General features: G+C 41.0%; 1 protein-coding gene across 1 annotated transcript in view; it reads right to left on the reverse strand.

The window, feature by feature from the left end:
- The window catches only part of LOC110965831 (E3 ubiquitin-protein ligase RNF43), a 126,974-nt gene that overhangs the window by 38,243 nt on the left and 74,688 nt on the right, over window positions 1-14,043 (reverse strand). Inside the window, exon 2 of the mRNA XM_022214994.2 lies at window positions 3,544-3,657. Coding sequence (XP_022070686.2) covers window positions 3,544-3,657 — 114 coding nt within the window. The remainder of the gene's footprint in view (window positions 1-3,543; window positions 3,658-14,043) is intronic.

The following is a 14,043-nucleotide window of genomic DNA, read 5'->3' on the forward strand; positions in this document are numbered from 1 at the left end:
ACATAATTCAAAATGGCCGACATTCTGTTGTATTTTGGGTATGGATGTCGATTACATTTTTTTGAGTCTTGAGGAGTTACATATGCCTATCAAATTTCATAGCTGAAGATGACATGTACTGGCCGTTGTTCCTGTTTGAAAATTTCCAGGTGACGCTATGGAGCCTTCTTAGCACACACATGTGCAATTCCCCTAAAATATAATTTTTTTTCGCCAGTTCTGATGTGTGTGGCAATTTTTGGCGAGTTTTTGAGCATTCCTAACCTGTCAAAAAGTATTTCATTTGTCACAGCAACGATGGATTGCCACGGCAACAACATTTTATGAATGGTTAAAATCTTCACACTGTGGCATCATCAAGGTATGAAGAATAAGCTGACCAATTTTCAGAAAGATATGACAAAGTTTCGGGCAATGGCACATGCAAATGCAATGACAATAACTTGCTGTTGCCAATAGATGGCACTATGAGTATTTTTACATTTTTGAATGTTGATTTGTTCAGATTAAAACTGTTATCCAGCATGTGAAGTTTGGATCAGACTGGATCATTTGCAGCTGCGATATAAAAAGTTCAATTTTCATGGCGAGACATTGAAATTCGTCACGCCCTCAAAGACACATGAGTCACCATTTTCTCCGGGAATCATCATCAACATCTTAAGGATTTTGTCACCACATATGAGGTGAATATGATCAAGTGGCTAAGAATAGTACATCAAAGTGTAAACAATGGCTATTTCATGATACCACAGGGTGGTGCTGTAACTGTGAATGTATATTACCATGTGGATGTCGTTAGGACAGGTCTCTGATCATACATACAAAGTTTCAGGCAGATTTGAGCATGTAGATTTAGGCAGCACTTCCTGTTTCATGGCAAAGGATCAAGATTTTTCGCCACCATGGCCATGCCCTTTGACTTTGGTGGAACAATCTGATAACTTTTCATCAGTAAGGCCTGTTGCATATATTGGCCAAATTTGAGGTCTCTCGGGGTTACCCCTGATGAGGAATTTATCTCAAAAAATTTCACAGCTAATTCAAAATGGCCGACTTCCTGTTAGGTTTACAGTTTGGTTGTAATTGGCTGTAATAATGACTTTTTTGATTGTACTGATGTGCTACATATGCCTACAAAATGTTGTAGCTGTAGATAAAACGTCTTGCGAGTTGGGTTAGTAATCACATTTTGCAATTTTGTAGGGGGCGCTATGGCACCATTTTGGCACATACATGCGCAAGTCCCATAAAATCTTAAGTTTTTCGCAGATCCTGATGTGTTTGCAAAGTTTCACACATTTTGGGGAATGTTTAGGCCGCCAAATTTGAGATTGTTTTGAAGGACCAAAAAAGTATATTAATAAGAATAAGAATTCCTTGCATTCCAATAGAGTCTTCGCACCATTCAGTGCTCAGACCATAATAACATGTATTCAGTTTGCTTTTTAGTTCTGTGATGTCAACATGAGAACTAAGAATGAAATAAAATCACAAAAAAATGAGGCCAAGAGTCAATATTAAGAATTTAGAACAAGATACCCAGTTTTAATGAGCTACATGAAAAATGGCATACTTAAGGATTGCATATTAAAGTTACTTTAGAGAAAAATCACAAAGATTTTAAAGAAATTTAACATTTCATTTAAAACATCATTTCTCAGATATTGTTTTTTTATGTTTCCCTCTTAATTGCAATAAAGTATTTTGAGCAAAGTCGAGTTACTTGTGATGAAAACTATCTCAAAATTTGCAGCAATAAAAAGTCAAAGGGAGTAGCAGCTCATCCTACAGCTCGTCTCAGTACAATGTGTGCATGTGGGGGAGTGATGGTCAGTAGTGCTCAAAGTACCCGGAAAGGGCGATGGTTAAAGGTCTAATGCAGAGGTATCCAGAGAAGTGCATAAGATGTGATCCTCTTTATTGTAAGATTATCTGCATTATTAAAACATCTAAAAAAGCAGCAGACACATGCAGAGAGCTAAAATTTCATTTTCCAAATTGATTGGAGACTGGTTTAGAATTATCCAGTAAAAAACATTAGAGAGAAAGCACAAACCACTGCAAATCAGCAAAGACATGTCCCTGCAATATCTGAACAAAGAACAACAATGAAACCTTATCCTTGAAGGATTTGAATTTCACTTTGTTTGGTTTATGGTCTATTCTGAGTGTATGTGGTGAAACAGGAACCCTCTGTGGCCGTCAAAGTATCTATAGATTGGCGGGGCGGGTTACAGTCAGACTAAACTGTAAACAAGTCTCAGCTAGAGACCATGGCTGACCCATCACCACACATCCCAAACCATCTGATTCATCCTCTTCAAAAGGCTGAGCGCAAACTACTCAACAGCTGCAACTTGAATCCCCAATAAATCCACCACGACCAAAAGCTTTGAATCTTGCGAAGGAAGCAAGGATGCAGGTGGCTGGAGTGGAGTTTATTGCAATACATACTTTCCACACGACCAAAACAACTAGAAAGAGTCCAGCGCACACACATGCGCACACACACACGCGCGCACGCCCATACACACACAAACACACGCACGCACACACTTCCTCCCTCCTTCTCTTGATTTCAAAGGCGATTCCTGGGAGAGAGAAAGCACTCGGAAGCAACAACCTTTTGTTCAAGGGTACATCTGCATGGGGGAGAGTGCATGTTTTATTTATGGCACAACACAGTGTTGCCATTAAGGCTTTAATCAAAACTGTTTTGTGGAGTCAGCTCTGAGTGACACCCCTCCTCACTGGTTTGGTTCCCACTGAAGGAGCAACAGGAGGAGGAAAGGAGCAGGGAAGTGTGGGAATGTCTGAACATCGTCGCCATGGCGGGCTGCTCCTAAACATGGCTTTAAATTAGGGGATAAGAAAACACAGGCTAAAAAAAGGCAGTCGTCTAACTATACTCCTGCCTGCTAATTTGTCACCACTTGAAAAACGAGGAAAAAATAGCAACAGCTTTAAATCACACTACTTTAAAGCTGGGGCATGCCAGCCAGTGTGTAGGGTAGAATACCTACACACAAGGGAGATTTAGGTCAAGTCTGTCAAAATTACACATACATATAAACCATTGTGGATGGAATCTATGGAGCTTTGGCTGCGTTCATACTAGAGAAAAGCAGAGTCAGTGTCTGGTTCTGGCTGGCTGGCTGGCTGGGATCGGACCAGTGACAGCTGGGGCTTGAAAGCCTTACATCCAAAGCCAGGGCTCATTGCCACTTGCTACATAGCAGCACTGAGCTAAGTCCACCCCCTCCTGTCGGAGTCCTAACTCTGAAAGATCACTGTCCTGAACAAAACATTAAGCTCCTGCCAAATAATTCCTTCTAAAACCATCTTCTCTTTAAAGTCTAAATCCAAGAGCGGAAGGGGTACTGGAGAGAAGACAAGATGGCAAGATGGTCTTTCTGTCTGCTGCCATGTCTGACAGAGGAAGAGGTCACAGAGAGGGGAGTTTCTCAGAGTGTTCAACTGAGAAAAATGCATGACGCATTCAGCACCACGTTTGTGTGTTAAATTGTGTGTGATCCGTACCTTATCGTGAAGCGCCTTACAGCGAGGAACCCTGTGCTCCAGTTTGACAATGGTGATGAAGTCACTCTCTTGTCGTTCATCCTCACTTGTGTTGCACAGAGACAGAGGGTGGTACTGCAAGAATGCAATGAAAAAAACACAAGAAAATAAGTACTTGTGAAAATCTGAAGTTTAAAATAACAAAGAAGCTTCATTGCAACAACTACTGCAGTATAGGTGTGCATCTTTTATTTATGTATGTTTGTGTTATGCTGCTCTTGTGATGGCTGCTTCATTTGCATTGTGTTTCATTTCAATTCAGGAGTAGTAAGCAATACATGTCAGTAATCATTAGTAGTAATCATCTGAACTATGGCAATCAAAGTTTATTTCTATAGCCCAACTACAACATCCCAAAGGGCGACTAAAGTGCTTCACAGTGAAAAAACAAGAGAATAACTAAAAAACATTACAGTAACTTAAAGCAGGACAAACAAGCACAGTCGCACTTCACACATGGACCCCAGTGGCAAAGAGGACAGTTGCAATCAGAAGGACTATACACAGTGGATATAAAAAGTCTACACGCCCCTGTTCAAATGTCAGGTTTTTGTGATGTAAAAAAATGACACCAAGATAATTTCCCAACTTTTTCCACCTTTAATGTGACCTATAGCCTGTACAATACAATTGAAAAACAAACAGAAACTTTTAAAGGGGAAAAATACAAAATAAAAACCTTAAAAAAGCCTGGTTGCATTAATATGCACACCCTTAAACTAGTACTTTGTTGCAGCACCTTTGACTTTTTTTTTTTACAGCACTCAATCTTTTTGGGTAGGAGTCTATCAGCGTGGCACATCTTGATGTCACAATATTTGCCCACTCTTCTTTGTAAAACCGCTCCAAATCTCACAGATTGTAAGGGCATCTCCTGTGCACAGCCCTCTTCAGATCGCCCCACAGATGTTCGATCGGATTCAGGTCTGGACTCTGGCTGAGCCATTCCAAAATCTCAGTCTGGTTCTGGTGAAGCCATTCTTTTGTTCATTTGGATGTGTGCTTTGGGTCATTGCCATACTGAAAGGTGAAGTTCCTCTTCATCTTCAGCTTTCTAACAGAAGCCTGAAGATTTTGTGCCAACACTGACTGGCATTTGGAACTTTTCACAATTCCCTCCACCCTGACTAAGACCCCAGTTCCAGCTGAAGAAAAACAGCCCCAAAGCATGATGCTGCTACCACCATGCTTCACTGTAGATATGGTGTTCTTGTGGTGATGAGCAGTGTTGTTTTTGCCGCAAATATACCTTTTGGAATCATGGCCATAAATTTAAACCTTGGTTTCATCGGACCACAAAAAACTTTCCCACACATGTTAGGGAGATTTCAAATGTGTTTTTGCGAAATGAAGCCGGGCTCGGATGCTTTTCTTTATAAGATAAGGTTTTCGTCGTGCCACCCTACCCCATAGCCCAGATATATGAAGAAGACACACGTGTTATACAACCAATACTTGCCAGAAATTAATGCAGCTCCTTCAATGTTGCTGTTGACCTCTTCACAGCCTCCCTGACCAGTTTTTCTTCTCGTCTTATCATCAATTTTGGACAGACGTTCTGTTCTTGGTAATGTCACTGTTGTACCATATTTTCTCCACTTGATGATGACTGTCTTCACTGTGTTCCATGGTATATTTAATTCCTTGGTAATTCTTTTGTACCCTTCACCTGACTGATATCGTTGAACAATGACATCCTGCTAACCCTGCTTTGGAAGCTCTCTGCGGACCATGCTTGTGCTGGAAGATGTGGCTACAAAAATGTCACGAAAAGCCTACTAGAACAGCTAAACTTTATTTGAGGTTAATCAGAGGCACTTTAAATGGTGACAGGTGTGTGCTGACTCCAATTTAACATGAGTTTGAATGTACTTGGTTAAATCTGAACACAGTCACATTCCCAGTTGAAGAGGGTGTGCACACTTGTGCAACCTCATTATCTCAGTTGTTTATTTTTACTTCACCTCCCTGAAAGGTTTCAGTTTGTTTTTCAATTGCGTTGTACAGGTTATAGGTCATACTAAAGGTGGAAAAACTTCTGAAGTTATTTATCTTGTTGTCATTTTTATACATCACAAAAACCTGGCATTTGAACAGGAGTGTGTAGACTTTTTATATCCATTGTATATGTTATTCTACTACAAACCATTAATGTCTCCTTTGTACCATCCGAGCTATAATGAGACACGATTCTGCAATAAAAATCACAAAAGGATGAAAATAGCGAAAGTTGTGTTACTTTCATGTCATTTTGTCTTGTATAAAAACATCATAAGTCACTCAAGTTTCATTGTTTTTTTTCCATATTTGTATCCATAGACGACACACGTTTTAAGAAAATATATATTGAGAGGATATGGACAGGTACAGAAATGTGAAAAAGTTGAAATACGACTGGGGTCCAGCTGGACCCCAAATGTATAGATTAATAGGTTTTGCCACGTGTACTGATGAGAGATAAAGACTTTGACTATGTTTACTATGAACGTCCAACATGTAACACGAAATAAGGAAAACATAATGCATCCCCTTAAACAGGTAGTAGAATATCACTTCAAAATCATAGGTTATAGAATCAAAAAAACTTACTGAGATACTTCAGTGTAGTTTGGTAGGAATTAAATTTGAATTATTTCGTATTTAGGTTTAGATTCGAGATTGGGAGAAAAAACTTCTTTAGAAATTGTTTTGAAGAATAAATTAATTTAACTTCTTAAGAAGTTAGGTGGGTTGAAAAAGCTACAAATAAATATCATGCAGTACATTCCATACAGTTGTCCATATGTACTAACAAACACAACACCTCCTCTATAGTATATGACCTTAAAAACACAAAAGACACAATCAAACTTGAGAATCAGATAAAGAAAAGTTCAAGACAACCATTTCTGATGGTCTGGACAGAGACGCTAAAGCTGTTTTCACACTTTTAGAGAACAACACTTGCACTTATTGGACGCCTTTATGTCATAAATGAAGGCATTTCCTCTGAACTATACCCAGCTGATACAAAGAGGAAAAACTGTGGCACCCTACAAAATCAATTACATGGAATGGTGATGTTCACTCCCATTCAAAGCCTTGAGGACTGAAAGAATGAGAGATAGTCTTTGGTAGGAACATTTGATCCCCTCTGAAAGGGAGGAAATTCTTAGCTGCTGAAAGGCTGTATTTAAGAGCTCAAAGGATAGCAGCAGTGTTTGCAAGTCACAGACAAGCTGTCACGGGTACGAGGACTTGCACGACAGTCAGAGAGGGGGCACTGAAACATCTCCACATATCACTACTTTGCCCACCTGACATGAATGATGACACCCCCTAAAACAGCGCTGTCAGATCAGCCCTTGTTAAAGCTCACAGATCACCCTGCAGCACCCCGCCTCTGTGCTCACCCACACCGCAGCAGAGCGCTACCACCGTACCCTGCCTTGCCCTGCTCTTCCCAGCCTGGTTATGGGCCCATCCCGGCCTCGTTCTGTCCTGGTGGGCTTCTTCATGTGGCTATAGGCTGAGGTCATGGGGTTCCCCTCATCTCACCCAGCGGAAATCCCTAAATTAAAAAGACCCAAGGGTGACATCAACAGCTGGCACCCCTAGGCAAGGAATTGACGTAATGTTCTGCAAGGGCTGGTGCATATCTGTCAGAAGGAGCGGAGACAAGAAGAGACAGGAGAGTTGGGGAACTGTGGTGGGACAGGAAGATAAAAAAGAGGAAAGAAATGAGAGATGGGGGTTGATGGAAGGGAAACACTTAGGGTGTTACAATTGTGCTGTGCAGTGGATTAATAACTAATAAATGCGGCAGCGAATTAACATGACATCCACCATTAGTGTTTCCACAGGAAACATCAGTACGACCAAGACATCAGTGATTCCTAACCACGTGCACATGCACCTCTGGGGGTTACTTCTGCACTGTCCAGGGGCTTCATGGAATGATTGTGGGGGGGCAGGTAATCCTTGATGAATGTACAGGCACAATAGTCATTAACCCACCAGTTACGGGGACTCATCTGGTTCAAAACGTTCACCAAAAGTAATGAAAAATAGCAACCCGAATGTAATGGTTAAACAGTTCTAACGATAAGCTAAAAGCAATAAACAATTAGCTATAAAAAGTGGTAAATTCATGCATAAATAGATTTTGTAATGAGCTACACATAAGGGTTAAAAAGTTTAAATTATTTAATTGCTGTTAAATTGTTAACTATAAGTAATGAATAAAAAATTGACTAAATTGTTAACTCCACATAAATAGATAAATGTTTCGGTTAGCTAAAACTATTTAGTTGTAGTAATATGTTGAAGTTATGAAGAAACTGCTTCAATAATTAAAAATAATGAATTATTGAAAAATTACACTAAATTCATGAATAAATAATTTAAATGAAAAGTCCTTTTCAAACTGTCAAAATGGGTACCTAAAGCAGTGAATCAACAGTTTGCTTCAAGCCACGTTGAAACGGTTCAAATAATTAGCTAAAAGTAATGGCTAAAATTGACAATTGATGAGTGAACTGTTCAAATAATGAATGAAAGGAACAAAGAAACCACTCAAATATTTGCCGTAAGTAAAGGTTAAACATTTAAAATAGTTAGCTAAATTACAGAAAGAACTGTTCAAATATCCTGCTGTGAGTCACTGTGGGAAAAAAAATCAAATAATTAGTTAAAAGTAATGAACAAACTGTTGAAATAAGTCACTAAAAGCAATTTGTGACTCTACAAGACTGAAAATCGAAACTGTTGAGAATTCTGTCCTGAATTATGTTTTCACTTGCATGTTGCCTTCATGGCTGCCCTCCTCAGGAGGGAAGACAGGCAGCAGGACAGCATGACGCCCTGGCCTGGCCTGGCCTGCATTCTGCGCTGCCAGCTGCCTCTACCAGGCTGCATTTACTAGGCTCAAATTAAAGGCCTACAGTTGAACTTGGCCCTTAACGAAGAAAAAGAAAGAAAATAAAATTTAAAAAATCCTTTAATGACACTACTTCACTGATGCTATGACCTCTGCTCTTTCTTGCTGGAGATTGGTGGGAAATGTTGAGAAAGAGCAACTTTCAGTAAGTAAACCAAATTTTACTGAAAAACAACATCCCTCACTTGAGTCTTTAGATTTACATGATGATTTTTGGATCATACTGTGATATTTAAACATGTTTATGCATGAGACTAAGCAATAATACCTAATAAAGCTGAGCCAAGCAGGCTCAGAAGGACTGGCTGCTTTACTTTCCTCTGGCTTTCTGAGGCTCTGAGGGCAACCACCTCAATGGTCGCAGTGACTATGTTTGCAACGTCGACAAGACTAAGCATTATCTTCTATTTTAGATATGCCCACACCACTTACAATCAGATGGCGGTGTGAACATGTGCCACCATTGGTGCCATCTACCATTTAGAGACACACTGGACTATAAACAGCAACCAAGACAGACTGAAACGTCTTCATTTGGTTTTTGTATGGCCCTGAGAAAAAGGGGCCTGGGAAACCAAATCACTGAGTCTCCATTTCACAGGGACTAGAAACCACAGGGCACGCAAACAGTTCCCCACAGACTGTTAACAATGCTCACTCCTCCATTCCGCCTCCTCCTCCTCATCTGTCTAGATCTGTTGCTAAACTGACGGGGACATGTCCCTCGGTTCCTTTGTAGCCACGATTAAAGGCATTCCTTTCCAGCTCAATCAAAGACTACACCAAAAATATTCCCAGGAAAGAATCTAAGAGCCTCAAAAACAAATACATGGACAGAAAAAGGGGGAAAATAAAGAGTAGCTGCGGTGAGAAGTCAATAATATTTTTTCCCCTCGCTTAGCCCTGCGGATCTCCTTTATTCATCCGCCAATAATCAGCAAGAGAGTTTTCTAGTTCATCTCCTGCCAGCAGGGAACTGGGCCCAGTCAGTTATGTCAGTGTGTGTTAAAGGGGGAAGCAAAAGCAGCTTGCACCTCTCATCAAACTCTACCACTCAATTACCAGCTGCTCAGGTCACAGGGCTTCTGAAGAACTATACGCAAAAATGGAACCTGTCCTCAAAGAAAAAACGATCACATAGGTCGTCTGTACACGCCCGTATTACGACGGAGTGTTACGTTTTGACATTAAGCGACCTCTAGCGGTTGAGTAAATATCGACACTCCGGTGTCTCAGCTGAAACGTCACCGTGAACAAACTTTTACCTAACACTATCCCTAACCGTAACCCTAACCATAACCTTAAACCCGTGTTGCGAAAGTGAGGAAAAAGCCGTTTCGCGAGGGAAAAGCCGTTTTGTGAATTAAATCCCGTAATGCGTTCCTGTCTCCCGTAGGGGCGCTAACCTAAATACTCTCTCATGGGTCGTATTCCGGGGCACGTTACATACAACCTGTGTGGTCGTAAAAGTTTGAGGACTTGTTGCACAAATGCTATGCAAAAAACCAGGATGAAACAGACTGGAGTCGAAGGAGATGCAAGAAGTACATCAGTGCTCATTATTCTATCATAGCAGACAGGACTGAGAGTGACAAAGGAAAAAGGCTTCTTCTATGGAGCTCTGCCTCGAGGCCGGAAAGCCTGCCAGCTTTGTGCATATCAGGGAAGAATTCAATCAACCCTGTCACATGAAAGCCTGCAAAAACACACATTCACACATAAATGCAAAAAAATATGCTTCCTGGGTTTTGACCCACTTCTTCAGCCAGTGACTCTTACATCCTGGCTGTACATTGAATTAAATCGCTTTGTCTCTTTCCTTCTCTTGAAGCCTTCAAGACGCACCTGTTATGCACACACGCTAATAATCTTCAATGACAGCTGGTGGGGTGATAAAACTCTTTCTGGTTTTACTCTTGCATACACACAGGTTTATAGCACATCATAACTGAAAGCACCTGAATCCGTTCCCTCTAAGTTCCAGATCACATTTTGTTTTCTCTGAATGTCTGAATCGGAGTTTTCTCTCATTCAACTTGGCAGAAGATTCTACAATGAGAGCAAATGTTTGTTTTAAGCCCAGGAACAGTGGCTGCCAAAAGAAGCATCAAGACAGCATGTGATAGCTGAAAATGAACTAGCTGCTGGGATCACTGGGTGACACACACTGTGGATCCCTGCTACCATCTGGTCCATGCATTTTTCTTTTAACCCTTTGATGCACAACATGGGTCAAAAGTGACCCAAATTCAATGGAAAGTGGGCATCTCCTGACCCACACTGCACATCAAAAGATAAAGACATAATGGACTGTGAGGTGACAGGATGAGTTGAGATGCTGACTCTTTGCTTCTTGGAAAGACATCAGGTAACAAGTCTGCGTGACATCAGCATGTGAGAGTCTGTGCAACAGGGTGGGTTAAAGAGTGAGCGAACAACTATATATTGTTGCTGAGGCATCTGAGCAAGTGCTTGCATGTCAACATATGTGTACATGAGCGTGTTTACTGATCCACTTGTGCAAAAAGTCCCTGCATGGTTCTGTGAATAACACAGTGCTAGGTGCAGGAGTGTGTGTCTCAATCTGGGTGGTTGCTTCGGAGGGTGCTGACAGCCAAAGACAGTCAGCTTTTCCTAAGATTATATCTGTCCAATGATACAGGAACGCTGACTTCTACACACACTCTGTGGTCCAGCTCTCAGTGCCACAGATCGCACAGATACACATTCTTCAATCAGACATCATGGTATGTTGTGACCCTAAACTAAGTAGATTTACATGAAATGCTAATATGAGAGTGATGCCGGACTGCCCAGTGCCAGGGAAATAAAGCAGAGGGTCGTTCTCTGTCGGAGCATGTGGAAAAGTGGGCTCTGAGGCCCTTGCATTTTCTCTCTTTGCAAATGCTGCTTTAGTCCTGTCAAAACAAAAAGCGTGTCATCTTTCCCTCCGTTTTATTGACAGTGTCAGGCCTATATCCAGTAACAGTTACCACAGAGAATGATTTGAGGAAATGTGATCCCATAATGAGGCCCAAATAATTACCACCTGCCCCAAATTTACCCGGGCACTTTCTTTAAGTAGGAGTGCTTTCCCCCATCTCCAGGCCTGTCAGACTGTCTCTCCGTTCTATAAAAGGGATTAGGCGGAGAAGAAAGAACCTGGAGTGGGAAGACGAGTTGGTTTTAAAGAAAGGAAGCTGAAGAGTGAGTTGTGCATTGGAGGAATGCCACATGAGGGAATAACTGTTCCATTTTTGTGAATCATCATATTTCCACAGACCGTGCTGCTCACATATGACATGTAACACTTTTGCACATTTTTGTTTGCCCTCTTCATTTGCTGTGTCCCTTGCTTCTATAAGATAACAGGCAGAAGTAAAGTTCAATTGGGATGAACTTTGAACACTGAGGTGAAGAGCTGGGTCCAGCCACACCTGTACTTTCATGAGTGCAGCAGATTTTCATTCAGAAAAAGGTTACTGAAAATAGTGCATTTTAGAGCTCTTTGGAGTTTTAAAGCCCTTTGTGAAAACAATAGTTTATGTATAAATTTGCCTGTACATGTATGTATTAAGTTGAGTTCTTACCTTAACTCTCACTGTACTTTGTATACATCAAACACACATTATAGAAAAAGTTAGACAGAATTTGGATGGACACAGATGGGCAGCTAAAGCAAAGCTGGCCTGTATACAAAGTCTAAACCCCAGAATGAAAACAAATCTAAGAGGTGAGATCAAAAAGTTTAGTAAAAATCAAAAAAATGGGTTTGATTTAACATAAAATGGGTTTGATTTAACATAAAATGGGTTTGATTTAACATTAGCTTTGAGTTCTTTTGTTCAGACATAGAACAAAACAACTTTGTTCTATAATGTCCATTTCACAAAGGGCATTTTAACTCCAAAGAGCTCTAAAAAGATGGGTTGATGTAAATTTGGCGATCACCCGTTAAATTTTTCTATTTATGCAGCAATACACAACTCCCAACACTTCTGCAAGGCTTCTAGCACTCCCTGGAAGTAATTTTATGTAAACACATTCATCTGTGATTAGTGTTGTATCTCCTAAACTGTGCCAAAACACAGAACCTTAAACCTGAGTTTCAATTTGCAGAAAAAGAAGAAGTCACAAGGAGCCAAATCTGGTGAGTGGGGTGAATGGGAAGCAACAGTTGTGTTGTTGTAGTCAAACAAACTCTGTCTAATCACTGCATTGTGACCTGGTGCACTCCATATTGGTACATCCACATGCCATTGTGCAAAAGTTGAGGTTGTTTGCACCAAATATTTTCTCAGACACCTCAGGACCTTAAGCTAGAACTCTACATTGGCAGCAGAGACAGTCGGGGATGAATTTGCAGTGTACAATCATGGAAGTGCTGAAGAAAACAACAAGCATGGTACTGTTGCGCTCCTGACCTCACGCGACTTCTCCAGTTTTGGAAATTGCAGGCTCTTCCACTGTGAAAACTGCCGTTTGGTCTTTGGGTCAGAACCACAGACCCACTTCTCGTGACCACTGATGACCCTTGACGTTAACATTGGATCATTGCTGCAGCTGACTGACACAGAATGCAATGTTTACTCTCTGCTCCAGTTTGCAGTCCATGGAAAAATCGCAAGTGGGCACCTACCAGTAGTCACAAAAACATCTGCAGCACAGGTCCTGACGCTGAGAGCATGATGTCATGTGGCCTCTTCACTCGGGACAGTTTGCACATGTTGCACTGCGTGACTGTGATGCTCTTTGTGCACACACACAATGAACAGTCCCAGAACCTTTTGGATGCATCAAGTATCAGCAGGAAAATATTTGATGATCAGCTGTGTAGAATGTGACATTTTTAAGACAGTAATCTAAAAATCTACAGATTAATCAGCAAACCTGATATCGTTAACAATGTCTTTCTACTGTATTTATTTATTTTACATATATTTTACCAGGTAAGTTAGTAGAGAACTAGTTCTCATTTTCAATAACGACCTGGTCTACTTACCAGTTGAAAGACATTATTACTCATTTCTGTCTGCAAACCTCCAGACTGACTCTCAGGTCCACTTAAGTCCCACAAAGCACATTACTCATTGAATTATTTGGGTTGATACAATTGTTACAGCTGCTTTGGTAAGTCATAGCTAGGGCCAGACCGAGTGGTCCTGGAAATGCTAATCGAACTGCCACTACAACTACGAGACAAACAATGCACGAGGACAAAAACATGGACACCGTCGCATTAAAAATGGACATTGTTTTTTCTCTGAGAGCGGACATCTTATTGGCGATAAAAGAAGAGTTAAAAGGTACCCTAGCAGAAACTTTTGCTGTGATAAAAAGTGAGCTACAGGCTCTACGGGCGGAAATTGCTAACAATGCTTCCGCTACTCGCACGGAGATTGAATCAATAAAACACTGCATTAAGGACGTGGAGGAGGGGGTTTCAGCATGGTCAGACGAAACGACAGCACTGTAAGCCACAGTTGCTACATTAATGAAAGAAGTGGAACTACTGCTTTTAGGGACTAGTTCCCGCAGGGACT

This window comes from Acanthochromis polyacanthus, chromosome 17 (genome assembly GCF_021347895.1).
Source record: "Acanthochromis polyacanthus isolate Apoly-LR-REF ecotype Palm Island chromosome 17, KAUST_Apoly_ChrSc, whole genome shotgun sequence".
NCBI classification, from domain to species: domain Eukaryota; kingdom Metazoa; phylum Chordata; class Actinopteri; family Pomacentridae; genus Acanthochromis; species Acanthochromis polyacanthus.